The sequence below is a fragment of the Zootoca vivipara genome, chromosome 3 (genome assembly GCF_963506605.1).
Source record: "Zootoca vivipara chromosome 3, rZooViv1.1, whole genome shotgun sequence".
NCBI lineage: Eukaryota > Metazoa > Chordata > Lepidosauria > Squamata > Lacertidae > Zootoca > Zootoca vivipara.
The window spans coordinates 48,494,630-48,520,412 of record NC_083278.1 but is presented as its reverse complement, the minus strand read 5'-3'; the positions used below and the strand labels follow the sequence as shown (position 1 = coordinate 48,520,412).

General features: G+C 37.9%; 1 protein-coding gene across 1 annotated transcript in view; it reads right to left on the bottom strand.

The window, feature by feature from the left end:
• AFG1L (AFG1 like ATPase) overlaps window positions 1–25,783 on the bottom strand; it is a 56,201-nt gene that overhangs the window by 14,199 nt on the left and 16,219 nt on the right. Inside the window, exons 6-10 of the mRNA XM_035109283.2 lie at window positions 24,027–24,126; window positions 18,657–18,715; window positions 7,816–7,898; window positions 4,627–4,697; window positions 4,270–4,370 (exon numbers count right to left, since the gene is read on the bottom strand). Coding sequence (XP_034965174.2) covers window positions 4,270–4,370; window positions 4,627–4,697; window positions 7,816–7,898; window positions 18,657–18,715; window positions 24,027–24,126 — 414 coding nt within the window. The remainder of the gene's footprint in view (window positions 1–4,269; window positions 4,371–4,626; window positions 4,698–7,815; window positions 7,899–18,656; window positions 18,716–24,026; window positions 24,127–25,783) is intronic.

The following is a 25,783-nucleotide window of genomic DNA, read 5'->3' as shown; positions in this document are numbered from 1 at the left end:
GCAATGGACCTTCTTCCATTTGCTATGCAATGTCTAGAACTTAAGACCGACGCAGAAGCTGTGAAATAATATACTTAAAATCTGCACATGGCACTTGCTTATTATTTGAGCTTGACACATTCTGGGTATGCTGTTGTTATTATTCATTCACTTTATATCCTGCCCTTCCTCCCATAGCAGACCAATATGTTAACACATACCGGTATATAAATTAGACTTACAAAGAACTCACGGCACTCTGTAGTTTTTATGTAACATTAAGACAGAGGTCACCACTGTTTGGGACAGTGGGCACACATTTGAATATTGAGATAGCACTGTGGGTACCAGCCACAAAACAGCTGCCTTTGGGGCATGGCATGGGGAGAAAAAGATTGCCATGGGGTATAGCATAACACAAAATTAAAGAAAGTACAATCATTGTTGCTTCCCCACTCCACCCCCTGCTCAGACAACCTCAGTTGATCAAGGGAAGTCAGACATGTCTGACTGGTCCTGTAGAGATCACACAATATTGATTTCTCTTTCTCTCACACACTGATGCCGTTGCTGTCTAACAACAGGGGGCATTCTGGAGTACCAGGGAAACTATACAAGGTGGCTAAATAATACTCACTTCCTCATGCACATGCAATACACTCACTGCACACATACAGACCTCAAACATACATCTCTCTCACACACTCAATAAATCACACATACCTCACAGACCACACATAATCACCCTCCCACTCTCACACATAGACCCCATGTGCACCTCTCACAGAAGAAGGTGTTCTCTAGATTGACAACCTCTGTATTAAGCAATGGTTTAGTGCAATGTGCATGAGCTGCAACAAGATCAAAGCTCAGTTTTGCACACTCCTGACCCTGTTGTGTGATTTAGAGGAGTTCTGCAGTCTTTCATTTTTCATTCCGCAAATCCTGGCAGTGACAAAGGAAGCAGATTTTGTCATTTAGAAGAAACTCTGTGCTAAGTTTCTAACAAGCCAACTTCAAACCATGGATTATGAAGCTGGCTTGTTTAACTAACCAGAGTTTCTTTTAAAGCACAATCAGGTCTGTACATAAAGCTACATCAGTATTATCTGAAACTGAAAGGAGACACTCCCGAGGTCCTTTCCTTCCTTATGTGGAGGAGAGGAGAGCACCCAAGCCCAAGGCAATGCTCAGGCTCCTTCCAGCTCATGCACATGGTGCTAAATCATTATGTGCAAATCAGTCCGCTGAGATTTGTCACTGTTTAAAGCTCTGAGTGCCACAAATATATATAACTGCAAATATGAAACCTGCAAGAACTATTTTATGTTGCAGTCTAATGCATATGGACTAATCCAGTGTGTGTGTGTGTGTGTGTGTGTGTGTGTGTGTGTGTGTGTTGGGGCATGATTCAACCACTATGTCTAAATCAGGAGGGTGGTCATGCACGAAGGTAGGGCTGGGCTTGAATGACCTAGGAATGAAAGAAAAACCATATTTCCATTTCAAAGTTAATTAGACTTTTATGAGTGTGTGTTCAGACTATAAATAACTACCAACTCATTTTCACAATCTGTATGTAGAGTTCATCTTCTTCAGTGTTAAATACTGCCATCTGAACATTTCTGGGGCTTTAATTGACGTTAAAAATAATTTTGTAATGTTTAGAATTTAGCATGTAATCCTAATTGCACTAACTAAGAAGCCAGCCTCACTGAATTTGGTTGTAATCATCTCTGAATGCAAATGCATAGGACTAAACTCTTAAATTTCCATTTTATTATTTTACCACAAAAGGCAACAATCATGTTTCATTGCCTACTTGTCTGACCAAGGAAAATGACCTTTCACCAGCGCATTTACTAGAAGAGCATTTGTTTTTTGTGCTGACCCAAAGTTACACTCAAAGTTAGTATAAGTTGATGCCATTATTATTATTATTATTATTATTATTATTATTAGTCCTGAGGGGTCCTACAGGCCAATGGCCAAAGAATTAAACAGGAGTCCCTCCCTCTTACTTGGCTTTTTTTTCTCAGCTGAAACCCCAAAATATTATAACCCCTTTTCTGCGTTTTTTCTATTGATACAATATCGAGCAGCTAATAGTTTTTTCCACCTGCCTTGCCCCACCCTCTGGCCCTAGGAGCCTTCATAAGGGAGCTGTTTCCAGAGGAAGGACTGTGAGGGGGGAAAGACTCAGAAGGTGGCTGGTTTCACAGGTGCAGCTGTACCTCATCTCCCCCCCCCCCCCGCTTCTGAAGTCAAGTGCAATCATGCTGGACTTCTCTGACAATTGTCCATATGTTGAATTTGATAGCACTATGATCACTGTTCCCCATCAGTTCAACAGCACATTTCCTGCCTTCCATCTGGTCCTGGCCATCACTTGAAACTCCCCTCTAATCAGTTCCATCACCAATTGTCTTAGGGCAGAGTGATTTAGGGTTTTCTAGATTTTTAAAAATATGTGCTCTGGTCCATGGGGTCACGAAGAGTCGGACACGACTAAATGACTAAACAACAACAAAAGATTTTTTTTTACCTTTGTGTTGTGACCAGAAGATGAATCTACCGTCAATGTGAGAGTAATTTAAGACACTCAATACAACACTTTATCCTTTTAGATGCCTAATTGATTGCATTGTCCATCTCAAGATCCCCCTGGGCTCAGGGGTTAACAATATATCCTCAATTCTATTACTTTGGGGTATTACCATCCCACTTCCTGTGAAAAAGCCTGATCCTTTGGAGATGTCACATTTCTTTGATTTTATGTTCTCTTTCACATACAGTTACACCATTCTCATATGCCCTTCCCTTTGCGTCACAGAATATTCGTACCCAAAAGATAACTGTATCTCATTGGTTCTTTCCATTCCACATTGGCTACTATATCTATGTTCTCCTTTGGTTTTGAAGGACACTCTAGCTTGCACATTTAGGCTCACAGACTTAGGCTCACGGAAGAGTATGTGGTGTCGCTCTCCATATTTCCTCCTACAACACTAAATGGTTATCATGTAAACTTAAACTTTCATTGCCTAATTCTGCTCCACTCCCATATGGAACACTCCCATTTTCACCCTACCAAGGTGCTCTTCAGCTCCTATCAACTTTTCCTCAGGGATCAGTTTCAAAACTACTCTGCCACTTTTTTGATGTGCCAGCAATCTGTTTCCTCTCCAGTTTAAGTGGCGCCTATCCTTATTGTAGAAGCCCTATTTGTCCCATAACAGCCATAACTGTTTGAGGTAGGAGGTCAGGGCTGTACAAATCAGCCCTACATGGATTCCTGAGTCACACACTACCTCCAATATGACCTATATATTGGGGGCATGTCTGCAGAGGGGCAGAGACTATACAACTGCTCTCCTCATGAGCTGCAATTCTGAGTACTCAGAAAAAGGCCCAACAAGGCTAACTCTTAAGACACACAATGCTGGACACTTTTGGTCATATACAACGCCATTAGATAAGATTTCTAGAGATCATTTTACATTCTTAAAAAAAGTAAACCTTTTTAGAATATATACTATATGCAATTATAAAACTCTAGTATCCACATTACACAAAACTACCTATCAGAGTATCTTAATATACTTTACCTATAAAGTCACAGTAGGTAAGACAACCATTGAACAGCTTTTGCCCTTGGTCAAGGCAACAGGCTTCTTCTTTAAGCTACCTGGCTGGCAGCTCTACATTATCAGTACAGGTACAGATGGACATTTTCTTAAAGAATATTCTCTAGGGTCTCACAGAGTCACCACATAGTAGTAACTCAAAGGGTAGCATGTGAATCTTTGGCTGAAAAGATATTTAGATGGAAGTCTTGTCCTTTGTCTCACTGGAGGTAAGTGAAAACAGCTAGGATAGATCAAATGTAATTCACCATTGGAGACATGTAATAGATGGACCTTTGGTCTGATTCTGAAAGGAAGTTTTTATTCTTTGTGCTCCTTACCTAAGTGATCAGCATTTAACAACTGAGATCTAAATGTGAATTTCTTTTGGACACTAGTGCATTATCAAGTTCCAGAATTTTATTCACACATTTAAATTGTTTATCATAGAGATCACTTTCAAGAGAAACTGATTGTGCTATGCTTTTTTTCACCCTTTCAGTTTTACTTTTCAACTCTAGAATTCAAGTTTCCTTGTTAGTCTTGTAGTTGTAGGCTCAAAGGATATCTCAAAGCTTGTTTGGAGCTGGTATAATATAATAAAAAAGAGAGAGGGGGGAAAGCCTGAAAAGCCCAACTGATCTAGGCTTGACTGGGTACTCACTCTGTCACACAGCTCTTCAAATGTGAAGTCTGCAATGGTTCCACACGCTTTATTCACTCTCAGCTCTCTGCCTTGTACTTTTAAAATCCTTGGTCTAGTTACTATGGGAACATGAACAAAGACTCAATCTTGTCTGGATAATTACTACAAAACTCATCTCTTACAGATAGGAAATGCATAGCTTGATGAATAATAGCACATGATTCAACACATAAATTAGACAAAATGCTGATACAATGACTGCCACTTGAGTGTGGCATCAACCCATATACAGCAGTGGAACTTATTAATTGGTCAGTGGAGATTGGGCATTGTGTTCTAAATGTATTCTCTTTCAAGAGAAATTAACTTACGTACAATCATTTTGTTTTTGAGCCAGCTCATCAAACAACTTATCCATGACAGCCTCCACATCAGCTTCACTTGTGCTACAGTGAAAAGAATAATAGAATATGAAATTAATAACACTTGAAGCCAACATCAAACAGCTGCCTGGGCTTGCTTAGCTTTTTGCCCATAAAAAAGGAGAGAGAGTGAGAAAGACAGAACAGGATGTTATGTTGTAAATACAAACATTAGAGTTAGAATACACTTAAAAGCAGAGAACATTAACTCTCAGGTAGATGATTCTGCTTTATTTGCATACATAGGAAGACTTTTGTGTTTCAAGCTGTTTCCAGTAATGAGGCAATGCCAGCCAGGCCAGGCCAGGGCATCAGATACACACACACACACACACACACACACACACACACACACACACACTGGGAGGAGCACAGAGAGAAGAAACCCCATGGTGCATCAGTAGAAGCAAAACTGGACACCTTCATTTGCCCCACCTGCAATCAAACATGTCTCTCCCATGTTGGTCTCTACAGCCACAGCAGGCACCATAACTGCCCGATGCTTTGACTTACTCTCAATAGCGCACTATTCCATTGTCTCTTGAGACAGACAGATGCCAACAATGCATACACACACACGCACACACACACAGTGAGAAAGATAAGCTTTTGTCTATATCTGACACACAAAATGAGAGCAAAGAAGCAAAAGCTAGCAAGCATCTGAAGGGGAACCCTTACAAACCTCTAAGAGGGTGCAGTGAAATTATATCTGAAGTAACTATTATTTTATCACAGTTAAATAGATACAAATAAAATGTAATCTGTTGATCTGGCATTTTCAAGAATAAAGTTTGCATTCCTATGCCCGCTTACTTAGGAATGAGTCCCACTAAATTCAGTGGGCTTTACTTAAAAGTAAACATGTATTGGAATTGGATCATACTGTATATAATTAGTTTTGACATATCTAAAATCCTTCTCCAAATAATTCGAGATGGCCAAAGATGATGAAATTACAGGAAATTTTCAGCAATGATTGAAGCAGTCACTTATGCATAACCATCCAAAAAGTACAAAAGAGGAAGCAGATTTGCATAAAATTCACATATAGTGGTAATTTATATGTTTATATACCATTTTAGAATTATATGTTGATACTCTCTGTTGCATAAGCAGAAGTTTTCTTGTGCAATGGGCCTTTCCTATCCTTCCCCTGCAGCCCCTGATACCTCTCCCAAGTCTGCTCCAGAGAGTCTCTCAAAGGGATTCAGCTAGACATCACCCATTTACTATAATTTAAATAGAAATGCAATACATATTACTATAGTGGGAAATACTATGACCATGTGGCATATGTATTTGCTTGATCTGCTGTCCACGTGTTAACTATTGTTAGAGACTCCTGGTCTCTCTTCTTATGGTTCTTTATGTTTAAACTGGACTTAGTCTGGATACAGAAATGTTATAATAAACTTCTTTTGCACAGTAAAAAGTGCTAGTACCGGTAGTTGTAAAGACTGGGACTATGGAACCAAACACAGAAAAATTGCCTTAAAGTGTGTGTGTGTGTGTGTGTGTGTGTGTGTGTGTGTGTGTGTGTGTGTGTATTCTCCACATTTCAATCCTTCAGACAGACCACAGCTGTTCCATTTCAACTTGTTGCAATCTTTGACTCAGCCCTTTGTGAATTCAGGCAAAAGTACAATGCCAGTAAATATGTATACTAAGGATGGTGCCTCACCATTAGTAATCCATTAGTATCTCATCTTGCCCACTAGGAGAGAAGGCCCTGAAATATACGGTAGGTTAGACTGTGGGATTCTTCTGCCCTTGTTCCCATATATATACATTTAGCTCAAAATGTAGCAATGCCAGAAGCATAAATCCATCCCCGTAACATTACCTAGCACCTCTCCTTTATAGATCTGGAGTGAGAACTCTGTTTATGGGTGAAACAGGCAAATTTTGCCCAAGCCCTTTGATGCTCAGTCCAGATTTGCAGGAGGAAAAAACACGTTTCTATAGAAGTACCAATCAACATTCAATGCAGTCCAAGCTTAACACAATATCAACATACATGAATTCTACCACAAAATGAGAAAATAAATTGTTTCTCCCTTAAAAGATAAAATTTGAGTATTTCAAAATCATTTGTTAGTATTGGCAAGCACTAATTGTGGCCTTGAAACCGCTATGTGAAGTGAAATTTCTTTTTTCCTGCTCAGGATGGGAAGCAATGCTCAGTAACTTTTAATTAACAAGTCCCTAACTCCAATATTTTATTCATTCCCCAGAAGCCTAAGAATAAGGTTAAACCTAAAACTTCAGGTCATATCCAGTTGTCTGGCAAACTCAAGTATAAAACTCACTCCAAAAATTATATCAAGGTGCTACCCCTGGATTGTGAACTAAATGGTACACTCCCATTATAGTCCTAGACTGGGGCTAATTATTTTGCTAGCTGGAAAGCCCAGTCTTTTAAACTCCTCAAAAATAATATTAAAAAACAATGCCATAATAAAGCTACAAGTAGATTTGTACTTGTATTGGCTTGATTAAAACCACTTTCTCTTCTTAAATGTTGGAACAACTTTGCATCACATATACTTGTATTCTCAAATTGCTCTGAGGGTAAACTATCATTAGGGAAACAGAAATCAAAGCTATACAGATAAATTGTACTTATAGCTGTATTATGGTATTATTTTTTATCATCTTCAAACAGAGAATAAATGCTGAAGGAAATCAACATCCTAGATACAAGCAGATCATCTGTCAAAATAAGACAAGTTTTTCAATCCACAAATGGTAACACCCAACAGTAAATGAGTCCTTGTCAGAGGATTTGTATAAATAATTAGTTTACTACAATAAAGGATGCTCTTTTATTTACCAGGGAATTGCACACTCTTTTACAAGAGGATATTCATTGCTTTATAACCATCTGTCACTTCAGTTCTGCAAACACCACACCTCCCCCCAAAATCTAATTAGTTTTGATTCAGTCACACATTTTAAACGATGTAACTGAATATACTGAAAATGCCATCTGATGGCACTAGCACTGTGGCAAAACAGAAGATAGTTGGCATTTCTTTGGTTTTGTGGGGTGGGGTGGGGGAGTGTTTTTACTTGTCCCTGTGGCAATAAATGTTGGCTAGTGAAGGGGAAAAAAATACTTTTCGCTTTAGCAACTTACAGGTAATATAGCTTTCCTGCTGCTGGTAGCGCTTGTTTCCTATAGTCTATTCCGGAATCCAGCTGGATAGTGCTGCAGTATTTCTGAATACAGAAACAAAATAAAACAGTTGTTACTTTCCTTAAGCAGATGCTATGGAATTTTGCAAGGGAGTACAACATATCTTAGCAGTGCATCATCTCATATGTCCCTATGCATCAGCATAAGGCAAACTCAATGATGGGTTCAGCAAGTTATTCACTTGGAAGGATTATGCTCGTTCCACCATCAAGGCTGCTTCAAAGTTATACCAAGAAATCACTGAGAATTCTCCTCCCGGCCATTAAGAATGCCTTAATACAGCTGTTACAAACATACATTTTCAGCATCACTCAGAAAGCAATACAACAGGCATCCCCAAACTGCGGCCCTCCAGATGTTTTGGCCTACAACTCCCATGATCCCTAGCTAAGAGGACCAGTGGTCAGGGATGATGGGAATTGTAGTCCAAAACATCTGGAGGCCCGAAGTTTGGGGATGGCTGCAATACAAGGTAGTAGAGCCAGGCAAGAACAACAATGTAAAGTTGATGTTTATCCAAATCAGACAAAAAGGGATCAAAGTTTCAAACAACCTCTATAGTTTTTGCTCATCAAGATGAAATAGGGGCTAGGAATGCCAGCAATCACAGCCCTAGTTTGAATGTACAAGAACAGCCCAACTCTCTGCATATGTACTTGAAGGTAAATAAAGTGAGCTTTACATAAACAAGCCTCTCTTTGACTTGGGAGACTTTTTTCTTCACCTGTTCTCTATAAATTGCTGCTTCGTATTATGGCATGCTGTAAGTTTTTTTAGATTTCTAAAAGAAGTTTTATTGAGACTGGGTGATTTCCAACAGTCATACTCAGTGCAGACTCAATGAAATCTAGGGACCTCTGGTGAGTACCTTGAGTTACCAAGTTCATTTTTTACAACCGGTCTACTCAGAATATGACTTAGTTGAATATCACAGATTGTGTTTTTTGAATTGCAATGTGTAAGCTGCATTTGAACTCAGAAAAGCTACATATCAAACTTTTAGAAATTTCTTCTAAGTACCGGAAATCAAGAATAAAATTGCAGCCCAAGCACACAGTGGTCAACAAGAATGGATTTCTGCGGCAAATCTGGAAAAATGCCTTTAAAATTATTCTGCAGTTTGAGTAAATTTGCACAGTGTATGCAAATACTTAATTTCATTGCAATTTGGAAGGCGCAGTTCTGAATATTTTTAAATGTATAAATTGCTATTATTAGTAATGTTATTATCCCTCTCCCACCTTTCTTAGGAACTGTCTGCTCTGAGGGAAGCTGGACGCAAGGTCTGGGAGTTTGTGGCATCGGTTCCTGAAGTTGCCTTAGGATATTTTGTATCATTTGTTTATTCTAATATTGTTTGAAACTATGTGTTGTCTTGGCACATAAAGGCAATACATACATACATATTAATAATTATATAATAATAGCAATGATTGCCTGGTGGATAATAGATCAGAACACATAAGGAAGTAGGAAGGGAAAAGTTGTTTCTAAGGACAAGGAGATCTGAACTTGGGTTACCCCCACCCCAATGAAACACGAAGGCCTTCCCTTATAGTGAAAACTGTTCTTATAATTGCGCTCAAGCTTCTGGAATCTGCATTTGAGATGCTAGTTCCATGGTCTGCAGCAAAATCATGGTCATATTGTTGGATCACCTGACTTAAGCACAGGCAGGGTCTCTTATTATCAGGTGGCCTGTTCACATCACAAACTATTCTCTAAACTTCCATACACTGGAACATCGTAATAACAGAAATACATGACTTTAAATATATACACAGAGAGGTGGTTATGTAAATAAAAATGGAGATCTCTCAACATTTGAAATACTTACACAAGGAAAATTGCTATTTGAAAAGGTCTTGGGTTACTGCACAGTGAGATTAATTGCTCACACAACACAACAGAATACAAAAATTCCTTCTAGTTAAGAACTAAGTTTGCCACTGGTGTGAGCTTTCGTGTGCATGCACACTTCTTCATTTGCAACACAACAGGAAAGACATGTCATAATGTTGTGCAATGTAAAATAAAGCATTCTTAGGATAAAGACAGATAGAATATTTGGTAGTGAAGTTCACATGCTTCTGGATTGTTGAAATTCTGCATGCTCCGAAATGCTTCATCACAAATTTGCCTCCTTTTTTTAAGTGTTAAAAATAATAAGCCCAATAGAAACAATACATGTATTAATTTGGTCTCTCTTTGAGCAACTGACTTCTCCATCATGGGATTGATTAAAGCCTACAGGCATGATTGCATTCCACACTCACTAATCACCATCAGGGAATCCTAATCAGCAGCTAAAGAACTTTTAGCTGGAGTCTTCATATTTTAGCCCTTAATTTTAAAGCTACACTCCTAACAGTTGGTTTACATTTAAAGTCTTTCGATAATCCTATTTCATCTGCAGTGTTAAAAGTCTCCTGTCCTTTCCCCAATGGTAGTAGAAGCTATTCATAGCAGAGCTGCGTGTCACATCAAAGGAGCATTTCAATACTATTGGCGTAAAGACTGTGACTTCTTACACTATTCAATTTTAATGCTTAGAATTATTCAGCTGCTCGCATTATTATGTATTGGTTTATGTATTTATGTAGAGCAAAGGACAAACACAATTACATTCTGAAAATATAATTAAGAAGGTTAAAAAAACCTTATCACTCACACACGTTACTGTAAGGGGAAAAAATTTAGACTCAGAAAGCTTTTACTTGGCTTCTGTAAGGTTGAAATGGAGACAAACCTTGATATTTGGAATTTCTGTTAGAATGGAATAATAACCCTAACACTACTGAAAATGATACAGCCATTGGAGACAACTATGCTTTCCTCCAAATAATCACTACAAGTTAGATGTAAGATCCATACTGAAAATACAGCATAGGAACGTAGCAATCTGCCTTATACCAAGTCAGACCATTGGTTCTTCTAGCTCAGTATTGTCTAAAGTGACAAGCAGTGTCCCTCTAGGATTTCAGACAGGTTTCTCTCCCAAATGGGGATCCTGGGCATGAAAGCTGGAACCTACATGCTAAACAGATGTTCTACCACCAAGCTATGACCCATCCCAAAAAAGATTTGCATGCCGGCCCCCAGCCTGATACCCAGTTTTCCTTTAAAAAATTAAGTTTCGTTTTAAATTAAGTGGTTTTTTTTACTTGGACATCTGTTCTTAAAGATAAATAAACACATAATTAAGTCATTACAAGAGCTTAAAAAGAAATATATTTCTCAAACAGGAGGAATACCTCCCCATTAAAGTCTGCTACAACGCCTATGTGCCAGCACTTCTTCCAAAGATTTGGTTGTATTTCCAATTCACTAATTTAGCCAATTAGCTAGGATTTCTGCCGATGTCTCAAATCTGATTTCAGGTTTTGGTTAAGGTGAATCCCTGCTTAACATTTCACTGTTAACACTAACTGTTCTGGATGTTTGTTCTAGCACATCTGTTATAGCTCTAGCTAGGGTCGAAGTGAGGGAATTCCTCCCATAAAAAAGAGTGAGAAGGGGAGAGAACAATATCCTGTATCCAGTTTCTGATCTCTCAGGCATGTTGAAAAGCTCCCCAGTATTGTGTCTATACCAATCTTGCAAGTACAAGTACCTACTGCTATGATTTTGCTGATGGGTTTTGTAATGAATTGCAAATGAATTGTCTGAAATGTTGATTTCACATTTTATTATGTTTTTATATGTGCTGGAAACTGCCCAGAGTAGTTGGGGAAGCCCAGCCAAGATGGGCAGGGCATATTATTATTATTATTATTATTATTATTATTATTATTATTATTATTACAAGGGCAACCTCAGGCCCAGGGACTGAAACCAGCTCTTAAAGTATCTTTCTAAGTCATGTCCTCTTACTAGCCCTGCTCTAGAGACTCTGCTTTTGCCTGCTCAAATGTGTCCTTGAACTATGATGCTGCCTTCTGCTTGCCTGAATGGAGAGGAGATACACGTGTATGAAGAAACCACTAACCTTTTCATGGCTTAAATATAGCCCACTATACAAGATAAGAATCACAACCTTTGCCCCACCCACTTTTTGCTTATGGCCCACCAATCATGAAGCCTTCAGAAGGTTATTTTAACTATTGAGAAAGGTTATTACCCATACCCAAGCTACCCTATTTCTAACCCTGCTGCCCTCATTATGGTTCCTGAGTTCTGTGCACCTACCTAATCTACTCACTTCATGCACATACCATAAATCATTCCCCCACACCCCACTAAGTGCCACTTCTTCTAGTTCTGCATTCAAAGCTGATTCCTCTCCTGATGCAACAACTTCCATCAGCCTCAGCCAGCAAGGCCATACTGGCTGGGGTTTATGAGAGTTGCCATCGATGAAACATTAGTTAGAGGGTAGCCCTAGCTTGCAGGAGGCTGTTCAACCTAGGGTTCAGACCAGGGGTTCTTAACCTGTGGCCCATAGACCCCATACGCTTCAAGAGGTCTGTGAACTGAGCACACAAACTCTCTCTCTCTCTCTACTGAAATAAAATAAATTGTGTGCAAAATTGTGTGTGTGTTTGTGTTTATGTGTATTTTCTGGGGAGAGGACTTTCATCAGATTCTCAAAGGGGTCTGTGACTAAAAAACAAAACAAAAAAACCCCTTAAGAAACACATTTAGCCTGAAAACATTTGCTTCACTCCTCTCTGTATACTATTTCATTGGCCTAAATCTCTCCCCCATGCTTTGTATTTCTTCTGTCTGGATATTAGTTTGTTTTCAAATCATGACATGTAACACCTCAGTTCCAAACATGGTACAAAGGGTACTAAAAAGTCTTCTATCTGAAGGTATGTTGTTGTTTGTTGTTGTTTAGTCGTTTAGTCGTGTCCGACTCTTCATGACCCCATGAAGACCTTTGTCGGCAAGGTGATGTCTCTGCTTTTTAAGATGCTGTCTAGGTTTGTCATTGCTTTTCTCCCAAGAAGCAGGCATCTTTTAATTCTGTGACTGCTGTCACCATCTGCAGTAATCAAGGAGCCCAAGAAAGTAAAATCTCTCACTGCCTCCATTTCTTCCCCTTCTATTTGCCAGGAGGTGATGGGACTGAAGGTATATTGAAGGTTAAATGCCCATTGTAATCTAATAAAGAAACTGAAGATTCTGATTTATAAGATAACCAAAGTCATAGGAAGGAGATTGGGCTTTTAATTACCGGTACCTCTAGTTTGGGTTATGCTCTGCATACAATAAACTATAGGATAGTAGTACATTGTTTCATCTTTGTTTGACCTTCTGAAGATAGTGATGGATATGATCAGGATATGATCTTAAAACAAAGATCCTGCCTTATCGTGTGAACATAAATTTCTGTAACAAAACAGAAAAGAGGAATCATCTAGTATTTGTGGAATAAAAAAACTTGGTCAAACTATTGTTCAGTATGCACTCAGTCTTTGTCTTCATGTTCAGATGTTGTTCAAACAGCAGACTTAAAAGAAAATAATGTCAATGAATCCTCCCAAGCACTATACATGACCTCTGGGGTAATTAGCAATCATTGAAAAGCAACAAGACTAAAATGTTCTATTCTTTATTACTGTCAGCTCTTATCTTGATCAGCATTTTAATAAAGATGGTTCGTTCCTAAGACAGTTCCATGAATCAGTCATAATTACATCCTGACACGCAGTGAATAGTAAAGCAATACTAAATATCACTTCATCAACCTTTCTAACCTTTATGCAAGTATTAACAGTAAATAATTTTTACACAATCCAACAACAGAAAATCTGCATATATCTTAGCTTTGTAGAGAGTCTACCCTAAGTGAATTTCCTGTGACCTACACCAGCAAAACACAATCGGGCATAATTATTCAAGCTCCGGAGATATTCAGGTGTTGCTTTTTTTTCAGAGTGTACAACTTCAAGCACAAAAGGCTACTTGTTCTACATAATAAACCCTCAAAGGGTTAAATGAAATGCCAGTTTCCTTTTCTCAAGCATATCCCAGTAGCTACAGAACTCTAAATTGAGAATAGAGTGCATGTACATAAATATTACATTTTTTAATAAATATAAAATGCTAAATCTGAAAAGATTAAAAGCATTTTAACACCCAAAATGATTAGATCAGGCCCTCAAGTTCGAAAAGAATACTATGCATAAAATGTGTGCGTAAGGCTATAGCTATTACTGCTGCTACATTGCATAATTGAAGTTTGTATGTATTAAATCAGATTTTTTGTGCTTAATATTTTTAAAGGGTGACAATTATTCTCTATTAATATTGATTTATTTCCTATGTTTGTTAAAACCCTGTGGATATGAAGTAACTGTTCATTTTCCATAGCTGTATCATTGTCCAGAACCTCAGCTGGAATAATAAGTTTAGTTTCTCTGCTTCAGCACACAAAATTGATAATTTGGTTCCTTAATTCAAATTAGATGCTTTACAGTTGTTTCTGCATACCACGTAGCTGTAGCTATGCAACAGATCTCAGACCATAGCTGCAGTAACTATAAAGTTATTTAAAGTTCAGCTTAGTGAGTACATAATCAAGAGAAAGTCCTAAACAAAGGGAACAATATTAAGTTTTAGTGGGGAGTAAGGTAAGAGCATAACACGGCTTCCTTTTTCAAGGTCTCTCAATAATCATTTCCTACCCACTGCGCCAAACAGAAGCAATATGTAAACCAAAATCTTGGTCTTTGACAAGATGCTTTGCATTATATCCAAAAGTATAAACAACTCTTACAAAGAATGCGCACCCCCAACTAAGGATAGCTCTTATTCCTGCAAGTAAGCGGTATACAGTATGCCTTTCTGCAAAGCAGAACAGGACTGGCTATGTTTCATGCTAGACCAAATGTTCAACAACAGGTCGAATATATAAAGATGACTAAGTTACTTTAACTCAGTTCCATCCAATATGAAATTTGCTCACAATGTTTTCTTACTTCAAAATCTGATTTGTACTTCCTTCCTTGGCATGAATCTTTGGTCCTGCCAGAGCTCCAAACAGGGATGAAGGAGAAAAGGGAAAGTGTTGATTTAAGAAACTAGATTCCAGTATAAAAATAAATGATTAAGTTCTAAGCAGACTAAGGATGGCTTACGCCTATCTCTGATGAGGTCTGCTACCTCATTACCAACAACTGAAAACTTCTGCTGCATTTTGTTTCAAGAGAATCCAAAAGTCCTTGCTGTAAAGCAGACTGGGGGGTGCAGAGTCCATTCAGTCTTTCTGTATCACAACCATTATGTAAGAAGTATAAAACACTGCCTTTATGCTGCCAAGCCACAATGACTCCTCTTACATCAAAGCATTTTCACCACTTGGGTTTTTTTCTTCCAAATTTATTCAAGCCAAGGGCAGGGAGACAACAATTCATACACGCTAATTACACCTAATTATCTATTCCTCTCCCCACCCCAACTTTCGGCCAGTGTTATTTGCTATTTGGGTTTCTCACAACCTCCTCTTGCCCTGTCCATCCAGCTCAACAGTAAGTCTTTGAAGAAAACAGTTGTGGCTTTTTAGAATATTCACAATGTAAGGTTCAACCCAAATTAAACTATTCCCATTATTAGTTTTGACAGGTTTAATGTGTTAAATATGAAGGCCTTTTGCTTAATTTGGCAAATTCCTCATGTCACTGCAAGGAGAGAATTGCCATTAACACCCTCTCCTTCTGGATCTTCTCCTCACACTTTCTTTTCATGATCTAAATGAAATGTTTATTGGATTAAAGTTCTTCTCTGCAGACCTCCATGGTAGCCTGTGACAAAGCACTTACAAGCCTTATTAATTGGCTCGGACCTTTTGGGTGAGGGGGATGGAGGAAGATAAGGAAGACCTTATTTTGCATTACATCACAAGCAAAGGAAACATTAAACAAATCAATCGCATTACAAGCAATGCAAGATTGCATATCTAACTCAGAATTTGAGCCAGCTGTTGGAACCAAAGAGTTCATTTGCTTAAACAGATCAAAATGGAATAGAATGCGAGAGTTTGCTATCATTATTTTACCTTCAGATGACAAATATATATATGGTAATATATATTTAAATGAAATATTGTAAAGCAATCATCTTACTGTACTTAAAATGCAATATGTTTAACAAATTATATTTTACAGGTAGGTAGCCGTGTTGGTCTGACGCAGTCAAAACAAAATAAAAAAAATCCTTCCAGTAGCACCTTAGAGACCAACTAAGTTTGTCATAGGTATGAGTTTTCGAAGTGTGCATGCACACGAAAATTATATTTTAAAACCTTACCTGATTTTTTAAACATTTATTAATTTGGATTGTTGTAGGAGATACAAAACTTATTAATATATTCAGTGTGGTATGGATTTGCATACCTACCAAAAGACAGTTTTCAGATGATCAAACAGAATTTTTGAGTATTTAGACTTCTAATTTTGTGCATTAAAGTGTAGCTACTTTTGAACTCAAACTCTGATATACCATCACATTTTAAAAGCCAAAAAAATACAATGTGAACATTTGAGCCAAAGTCTGTTCTAGTCTTATATTTACTGAGTGTATACTTGCACGTGTATACCCCCTCATTTTCTCTCACTCTCGTTTTCTAATGCTAAGCACAATGATTCACAACTGAACTGTATTGTAAATTCCAAAAGTAATCCATTTAATTAACACAGGAAAAAAAGAGAAAAGCAGAGCCTACAACTTCCACAGGTTGGGAAAGAAAGAGTCTTCTATTTAAGATTTGCTTGGGTACTTACTAAGAAGGGAAACAAAAGGCCTAACATCTTCAGTAATGAAAAAGTCAATTGATAAGTGAAGACATCACAATATCAAAGACTTAATCCCAGCAATTCTGACTCAGGTGACAGCTCAGCAGAGGTCAGGGTGCTGACACTGACCACAAAAGCAAGTTTTAACCATTCAGCTTACTGAAAGCTACTGGGCTATCACAGCATTAGAATGGAACTAACTGACAAATCAATTTAATCACCAAGATGACTTTTTTATTTTAAAAAGAAATTGTCAATTCACAGATCTGTGTGCTTCTAACACAGGTGGCTTGACAAAGGCAGAACACATAATCAAAGACATTTTATATCTCCTAACCGGTGCCAGAATCCCACCCCCTGTCCCAAGATCGCTCTAAATCTGCTGGTAGTAGTTTCCTGACGTAATAGTAGTATAAAGTTGAATAGTCTTCCAAACATTAATAGTGGCTTTTTGACAAAAAACAACAACATGATTATTTATTGGGGTGAAAGCCAATGGAAGAATAGGAAATAATCAAACAGTCCAATTTTATACACGTTTACTCAGAAGCAGGTATCACTGAGTTCAAATAAAAGGACTTACTCCCAAGGCAATGTACATATAGTTTTATCACACTGCATAAGTGCTAATGGATGTTCTATAAAAGAATCAATACTAAACACAGTTGTTTGCACACAATCGGGTTTCTTGTCTTGATTTCTAAGGATCAGGAGCCAGCTACTTGGAATCCCACTCATAGAAGAAGGAAACCTAAGTAAAATAACCCAGACTCAACACAGACTTAAATGGATGTGGATTGCACCTTTAGTATCTTCTAAGCAGTCTTTGTGGATTTATCACTTCCACAGTGAATGTCTTTGCTTCTACTTATGGAAGGCTCTCCACGCTATTTTTTAAAAAAATTCACTTCTTTCACATCAAACTGATTTTACATTGGCATGATTCGGCCACGTAGAAGACTTTTAAAAGACAGTTTAATGGAGAGATGCAGGCTGCAGTCTTATTTCACTTACCTGAGAGCAAGTCCTATTAATATCAATGGGACTTGCATCTGAAATGTGTATTTAGATGTTTATAGACTAATAAACTGAAAGAACCCTTCCCTATACAATTAAAATGTTGATCAAAATAATGAAATTCTAGGTTACCAAAAAAGGATTTAAGCAATCAGAAAATGGCTGCAAAAACCAATTGCAGTTGCAGTGCAATCTCCAGGAGTCCAAATTGAGTTTGTATTGGACTCCCATAGAAAAATTAGGAAGTAGTTCATAAACGTTGGTAACCCACAGCCAAACCATGCATCAATGAACCCTTCTTCATGTAAGATTAAGATATAAATCCAAATGCTAATACATTTCCCCTTTCTCTTTGTACCTAAATGCTGGGAAACCTGAATTTGGGAAACCCATGGCACAATAGCAATTTCATTTTTTAAAAATCCTGATTTTGGTATCTGGCATGGGTGATTACCATAATGTATTGATCTGAAATGTTTTTACTGCTATGATGACTGTGATTATATTGTTTATATTTTATATGCTTTTAAATTATTTTAAAGGTTGTAAGCCACCATGGGAAATATTGTATTCTGAAAAGTAGTGAAGAATTTTAAAAAGATAATAAAATAAATAATCATAGGAAAAATGAACCTTATAGTCATTTGTATTTTTGAAAAGAGTAGAATAGTAACAGGTAATAATAGATAATGCTCTCCTAGACCTGGCTTGGGATTTTTTTCTATCTTCATGAATACCACATGTGAAAAAACAAAGCTGAGAAGTAAAAAATTAATTCTGTTCTGGTAATGTTTCCTTTTATGTTGTTGCTCTGAACTCAGTCATTCAGTTTGGAGAAACGTAGAGCTTCGAGATTCAAAAATATTACAAATTGAATCTTAACTTCTGCCTCCCCTAATTGAGTTAATCCCATAAAGTTAAAGAAAATTCCTCCCAGAAATATGAACAAAACAGTTTTGCAATAAAGATGCTTATCAGTAAGCTAGGACAAACCCAAGATCCCTTATCAAGCACATCTTCCTTTACCTTAAGAACAGCAATGAATGGCACGAAGTTCACTCTTTGGAGCCCATTTTTATAGAGATCTGAAAGAGAACACATGGATATTATCTTTGCCACATACTTCTGACAGGACTGTCTTTTGCTCTTACTTACAAATACAAGTTCTACATTAGGGAGAAGGAACCTTTGGTCTTCCTAGCATTGTGAACTAAATTCCCATCAGCTATGTTGGCTGTGCCAATGGGAATTAGAGTTCAACAGCATGGTTGAGTTCAACACAGCTAGGGCTGTCATACATCCAGATTTTCCCAGGCATATCTGGAATAGTGCACTCAGCATCAGTGTCCAGGCAGAAATTGGGCAGTGTCCAGGGAAATACAGCATATATTTTTTAGCCCCAAAAGCTCAACAACTTTGGCAAAAAAAAATTTCCCCACTGTTTGAAATATGGGAACCTTAACACAGGCTCTCCATCTCTGTTCTACCAAATCAAGAAATAAGGGAGGAAAAAAGAAAATAATTTAAATTTAAATCTTTGGCTGCAATGTTTTTTTTAAATTAAACTGTATTTTAAAGTAATTAATATACTGTATTCTTCTTACTTAATTAAATTAACCACATAGTTTAAATGTATCTCATTGCTTTGGAGAGGTTAACTTTATAAATCATAAACAGCAAAGCTGCACAATACAGTGATTAACATTTCAGTATCTGCTTTTTAAAATATACTTAAACTCTAATGTATAAGAGACAAAAAACATCATAAAAAATAAATTTGACTGCATTACACTCTAAATAGCACACTTTGGGCCTCCTGGAGGCATCATCAGCTTTACGTTTAATCAAACTATTGCCAGCTGCAGGAACTGGAAGCACGGTGTCAATGCATGCCAGACCCACACTGTGGATTCTCAGAGTGATAATCCACTAGACTAGACAGAAAAGCTGATAGGAACCAATGCAAGGTGTGTAGTCAGTAGAGTTGGTCTTCTGCAGCAAGTGTGAAGGTATCTCAGAGGAAAGGTTTGTAAAATGCACTTGCCCAAGACACTTAGCATACACCTTCCCTTTGGATGTGCTATAATGCTTATTTGGAGCAACAAAACTGCTGTCTGGAGGTAAGCATAAGAAAATTAAATCCTGAATAAACTCCAGGAATACCTTTACTCTGGCCAAGGATATGGGTTAGCCTGAAGACTATCTTTAGTAAGGGTTTCAGTTTCAAGCATATCCAGTCATACTTCGGACTATTTATAAAGGACTGTGAACTCAATGCTTGTTTTTGTATACAGTGGTGCCTCAGTTTTACACAATTGGTTCCGGAAGTCTGTACTTAACCTGAAGCATACTTAACCTGAAGCGAACTTTCCCATTGAAAGTAATGGAAAGTAGATTAATCCGTTCCAGACGGGTCCACAGAGTACTTAAACTGAAAGTACTCAAACCGAAGCGTACTTAAACCGAGGTATGACTGTAATGGTTAAGCACTGTCATAGCCCCAACAAAGCCAACTGGACCATAATAGTTTAAATGTCATGCAATATCATTTGCTTGCTTATCTATCTAAATATGTGGTTCATGTCTCCCAGGATCGGGACAATTCCAATAAAGCTGAGCATGATTTTCTCAGAATAAATTCCATTAAAATCCCTACTCCTCTGGAAGCTTAGCTTCAGTTCCTGAAAACCAGCCAAAACTATTGAGCCTTATGATGTTTCCAGAAGAGCTGCACACTCATTAAGTGAATTTCTGAGAGGCAGAGCATGCCACGATTGTTAATCCTAGACAAAGACAGGGTTGCTTTTCTTTTTAGGAAGACCTCAAAATTGTTGAGCTTTTAAGATTGACTTGCCTAAGATACAGGACAAAGTGCCACATTTCAGAAATCCCTCTTGGACATATGGCAGCCCTGACACTGATGTTATGCTGGGTATAAGACAAGGTTCTCAAACTGAAATTCGCGAGCTTCATTAAAATGGTTGCTTATTACAATATGTAATAAGTAAAATAAACAATAAAAATCAATTAAAAAGCATACAACATCTGGCTCAGTGCATTACAACAGTAAGAACAGGTAGAGAGATCGTCAGCAATTTTCAAGTAGTCCGTGGAGCTGGGAGTGGAAAGTCTGTGAACCACAGGTCTAAGCTTTTTAAAGTTTCATAGGCAGAGACTGGTACCTGAAATTACAACATTGTTTTTCTCATTTCTATGAACCTTTCAATTTTCTCAGTTACCGTACATACTACATGAAGACTATGCTAGAGGTATTGGTTTAAATCCAGGCATAGGCAAACTCGGCCCTCCAGATGTTTTGGGACTACAACTCTCATCATCCCTAGCTAACAGGACCAGTGATCAGGAATGATGGGAGTTGTAGTTCCAAAACATCTGGAGGGTCGAGTTTGCCTATGCCTGGTTTAAATCTGTCTAAATAGCAACAGGACCCTGCAGATGCTATGGCATTTTTTAATGAGCTTCAGCATTATAATTAAGGCAGGAGTAAGAAATCTCAGGTCCAGGGGCCAAATGAAACCAGTGTCTCCATCTGGTCCCCAAGATTCTGCTCAAGGTGGAACCCCTCATTGCTCCTTTTATGTCCTTTCCTCTAGTAATCTTAACTAGTTTGAAAGTGTCTTTGAATTATGATGAGAGTTACTGCTTGCCTGGATGAAGGATGGCAAGTGGTGTTTCTGGCCACACCCACCACTGATTTGTGGCCATTGAATTGAAAAAAGTTTCCCATTATTGCATTACATTATTAATGATGGGGTTCTGGACAAATATCTGTGAGATCACCATTGTATGGTTCTGCTTATTAGGAGACAATAACTCCTACCATCCCAGGGGTTCAGTCTTTCCTGTTCACTCAAGGGTGTTGCTGGCAGTGTCCACAAATGATTTTTCACCAATGCCATTTGGTAAGGCTGGCTCCTTTTTTCCAGGCTGCCTAAATCATGCCTTTGTAGCATCAGAGCTAGACCTACTATAATGCTGTATTGTTGCATTTGCTGATATACAGAACTTTTAGCTGGCACAGAAATTAGTATTATGCCTCTAGCCAGAGGCAGTCTGTGGAAGCTCATCATGCCAATGAGCTTCCTAGCCTGTCTTCCTACGGTACTACTTGTGATCATAATTTGGTGTGTAGGTACCGTATTTAGAACTCTTGGCAGTACAGGTTCAATCAAGATAACACATCCTCTTTCAGAACCCCTTCACAACTTCTACACCCAATAAAGATGTTCTTTGAATATAGCATCTGCTCATCAAGCAAAGCACTGTTATCAGTGGCTACCCCAAAATCATAAATCCTTTCTTCCGAAGACATAAAACACCTAAAGTCTGAACTTTATTCATAGAAATGTGGCCAATCACTTCCCCCTTTTTGTACTCATTTTTGAAAACTATGCTTAAACCAGTAATACAGCAGGCAAGGTTACCATGGTATATGACTTCTGGGTTTTAAAAAATATGTATTTTTAAAAACTGGATTAGCTCACTGATATATTTCCATGATTTTGAGATGGAGCAAACTACAAAGGGTAATAAACTATTCAACTTGAAACAGGCAAAACATAAATAATGGAGGCTATCAGTTGACAAAGATGATTGCTTAAGATTAGTAGAATGTTGCAATCCCTGTTAAAGCTGCATGTGTTTCCTGCACAGACCTTTCCAATAACCTTGGAGGGAGCTGGCTTCCAGAGGAAATCATAAAGCTGTCAGTCAAACATAAAAACTCATCTCTAGGTGGTTTATTCCAAACAGTTAGTTGATGGACAGGATACTGTTTGAAGATAGGAAGTCATGAATTGGGCCCAGCTTGCTAGATCTCCATGCTTCTTATCACTATCTGGGTAGACACCGGCCAGAGACCCAACATCTGTTTATTAGGGAGATTCATTTTATTTTAACTCCCAGTTCCTACTCCGTTCACTTGTATTGCAGTGTTGGGTATCTGGTAATAGGCCATGGAGAGCACTTCCTCACCAGTCATTTGTTGATGCGAGAAGCCAACTGAACCTGCTGTTTCATGTAAGTATTGAATGAAGTCTGTGAAAGTCTACTAAGGATCTTACCATATTATCCATACAGAACCAGCAATGGTAGTATTAGTAAATACCTGTATGTTTTTCAGAAATTCTTGAGAAACGAACATAACTACACTAGATTGCAGAAAATAACAGTACTGGGTGAATATGCAGTTTTTAACTGCAATATCATATTTGCAGTACTTACCATAAACCACTCCTCTCACCCACAAAAGGCTGACTACAGATTATGTCTCTGTAATAGTACAACTGGTAGATTTTTTTTGTTCCCTACTAGTTTTTAAGAAACAATCAAAATATAAAGTGATTAAAGAAAAGCTTTTGTTTCTTTTAGACATTTACTTAGCAACAAAGATATGTGAAGTTTCATTTTCAGTTTTAAGTTTATTAAACATGTTTCCACATTAATTTGCATTTTCATTCAAAGTTTATTGACAAACTTTAAAGATTTTCATGTTCTTTCTTGTAGCAGCCAGTCATTTTCTTAGTTTGTTATTCCAATTATTTATTACATTTCTTGCTACAGGTATACCTGGTTGTTTTAGAGTAGGTCTCATTAATCTTTGGCCTTATGCCAGAGAATATATCAAATTTCCATCCCTACCATCTGTCTATTTTATCATGCATTTATTATTACATTGTATGTTTATCCTTGTCTTTCTTCACAGAGCTCAGGATAATGTACATTGTTCTCCCCCACTCACCATCCTGTGAGGTAGGTTAGGCAGGGGGGGAAATGACTGGTCCATAGCCATTCTAAGCTTCATGGCTTAAGTGGAGATTTGAACCCATTATCCTTGGATCTAGTCTGACACTCTGAATACTACATCACATTTATGTGAGCATCCATTTTTCTCAGCTCATTCTCCCTGATGATCAGCAATATTACCAATCCTATAAATAGGGCAGTCATAAATGCATAGTGCTGATCACCCTTTCCCTGCACCTTTTTCTTCCTTCCACTTTCCATCTTCTAGCCTGAAAGGACTATTGGCTTTTCAGTGCTACAACAATTGTTCCATGAACTGAAGACATTTCCATTCAAATAAGAAGAGTTTCATTCACAGAAGTTCATGACTGCAACTCTCCTGCTCATAGTTCCTACCTCCTATATACCATGCAGTTTCCTTAGCATGACTATGTTCCTCACTTCCATATATTTGAACAGAAGCCAAGGAAGTGTGCCATTTAGGGCACAGCGTAGAACCTTAAAAAATTACAATAGAAGCAACACAAGAGATTGATCTTAATTAGAAAAGGAATACATGTAATGCTACCTATCAAGGCATCTATTCCTTTCCAGTGAAAAGGCCAATAGCAACATATTGTTTGGTTTTACCTTCTGGTGGCCTGTTGGAAGTTGCTACAACAACAACACCATTTTGGAACAGGTTTTCAAAGAGCTGCTTGAGAATCATGGCATCAGCAATGTCTGTGACCTGCAGAAGACAACGCCGCCATCATGAGAGGCTGATTTTGACTTGCTCCATTAACTGATCTGCAACTGGTTTTTGTAGTCACAAAAGAGGCTTGTTGGTTAAATGACAGAAGATTCTAATTACCACTTGCAGCAGAAAAGGAGGGAATAATTAATAAGTAGTGAATGTGCAACAATATGTCAGTTCATTACAGAGCCCCATCATTTTTTAACAAACTGCTGAAACAATTCTGTGTTAACTTCCATTATAAAACTACAGGTGGGAAATGCAGAAAAATAGATCCAAACATTTAAGAGGCCTCATTAATTTGGACCAACACACACAAATCTCAGAAGATCAAGGAAGAAAATACAAACCAGCTGCTTTACACTTCTATTACCTTTCCAGCAAAGGATCACAAAGGTGACTTTAAATGGTCATGGAACTTTTGGAAAAAAGGACAAGTAGCCAAGTATACATAATCAGCTGCTGTTGAAAATAGAATGATATGACATAGATACTATTGTGCAATTGTTGCACAAAACAATTCAACAGATGGCCCATCACAAAAAATAAGCAATTTCATTGTTCTTTTTAAGTGCCTTCTATTACTGTCCATGAATAATCAAAAAGGCACTGCAGTCAGTTCCAGCACAGTCAGCCTCTTCTAACCTTCACAGACACAAATCACTCTCTCCCTTCATAGACACACACACACACACACACACACACACACACACACACACACACACACTAACTCACTAACTCGTTGTCTCAATAAAAATGAGGGCAGCAATTAATAATGAAAAGAAACTTTTGTCTGAACATTTTCACTTTCTTGCTTATTGTTCATCAAATTATTACAGTTGGGCTCAAAATACTAACTATTATATGCTGAATTTAAATTAAACACATAAACTTACCATGGAGAAAAAGAACAAATGTAGAAGCAGGTATGAGAAAGGCCAGCTGAAAATGGTTTAAGGCAGAGCTGAGTTTTTGAACAAAGTAGCTGTAATACATCTGAAATCAGAGCAAACAGCTCAGCTGCCTTTGCCCATAGTGCCCTTCTATGCTTCTTTAAAAGGCACTTGTGACACATTAAGAGCTAGTTTTGGAAGAGGCTCTGTCTGAACCAATTGACTCACGGCTGCAGGACCTGGGGGGGGGGCTGACTGCTGCAATACTGTGAATGGGGTGGCTGCACATGCAAACACAATCAATCCTGACATATAACCATGTGAGAAATTAGGATCTTTGGAATAAAGAAAGAAAATGGTCTTTGGTCATGAGGCCATTGAAATATGCAGAAGGAAACAGAAAGGAAAAGAGGAAGAAACACACACCTTTCTTCTAGTTTAGAAATTGAAGTGGAAGGCATCATGCAATACGACAATCTAGGTTTACAAGAGGGAGACTTTGACAAGGCATAACACTCTGGCACATTAAGCTGCAAAATATTTATGACCAGAGGAAATGCAAAGAGGCCTTCTCAGTTGGTGTTTTGATGTTTCAGAATTTGAATCTATTTGCCTACCAAAATACATTAATTTTTTTAAAAGCTACATAATTAAAAAAGCAAGAGTCATTCTGTGTACTTGGGTGCCAATTTATGTCCTTTTGATCCTGTGTAGCTTTGGAAGAGAAGACAAAAGTGAAAGCATTCTCAAAGCTCAGG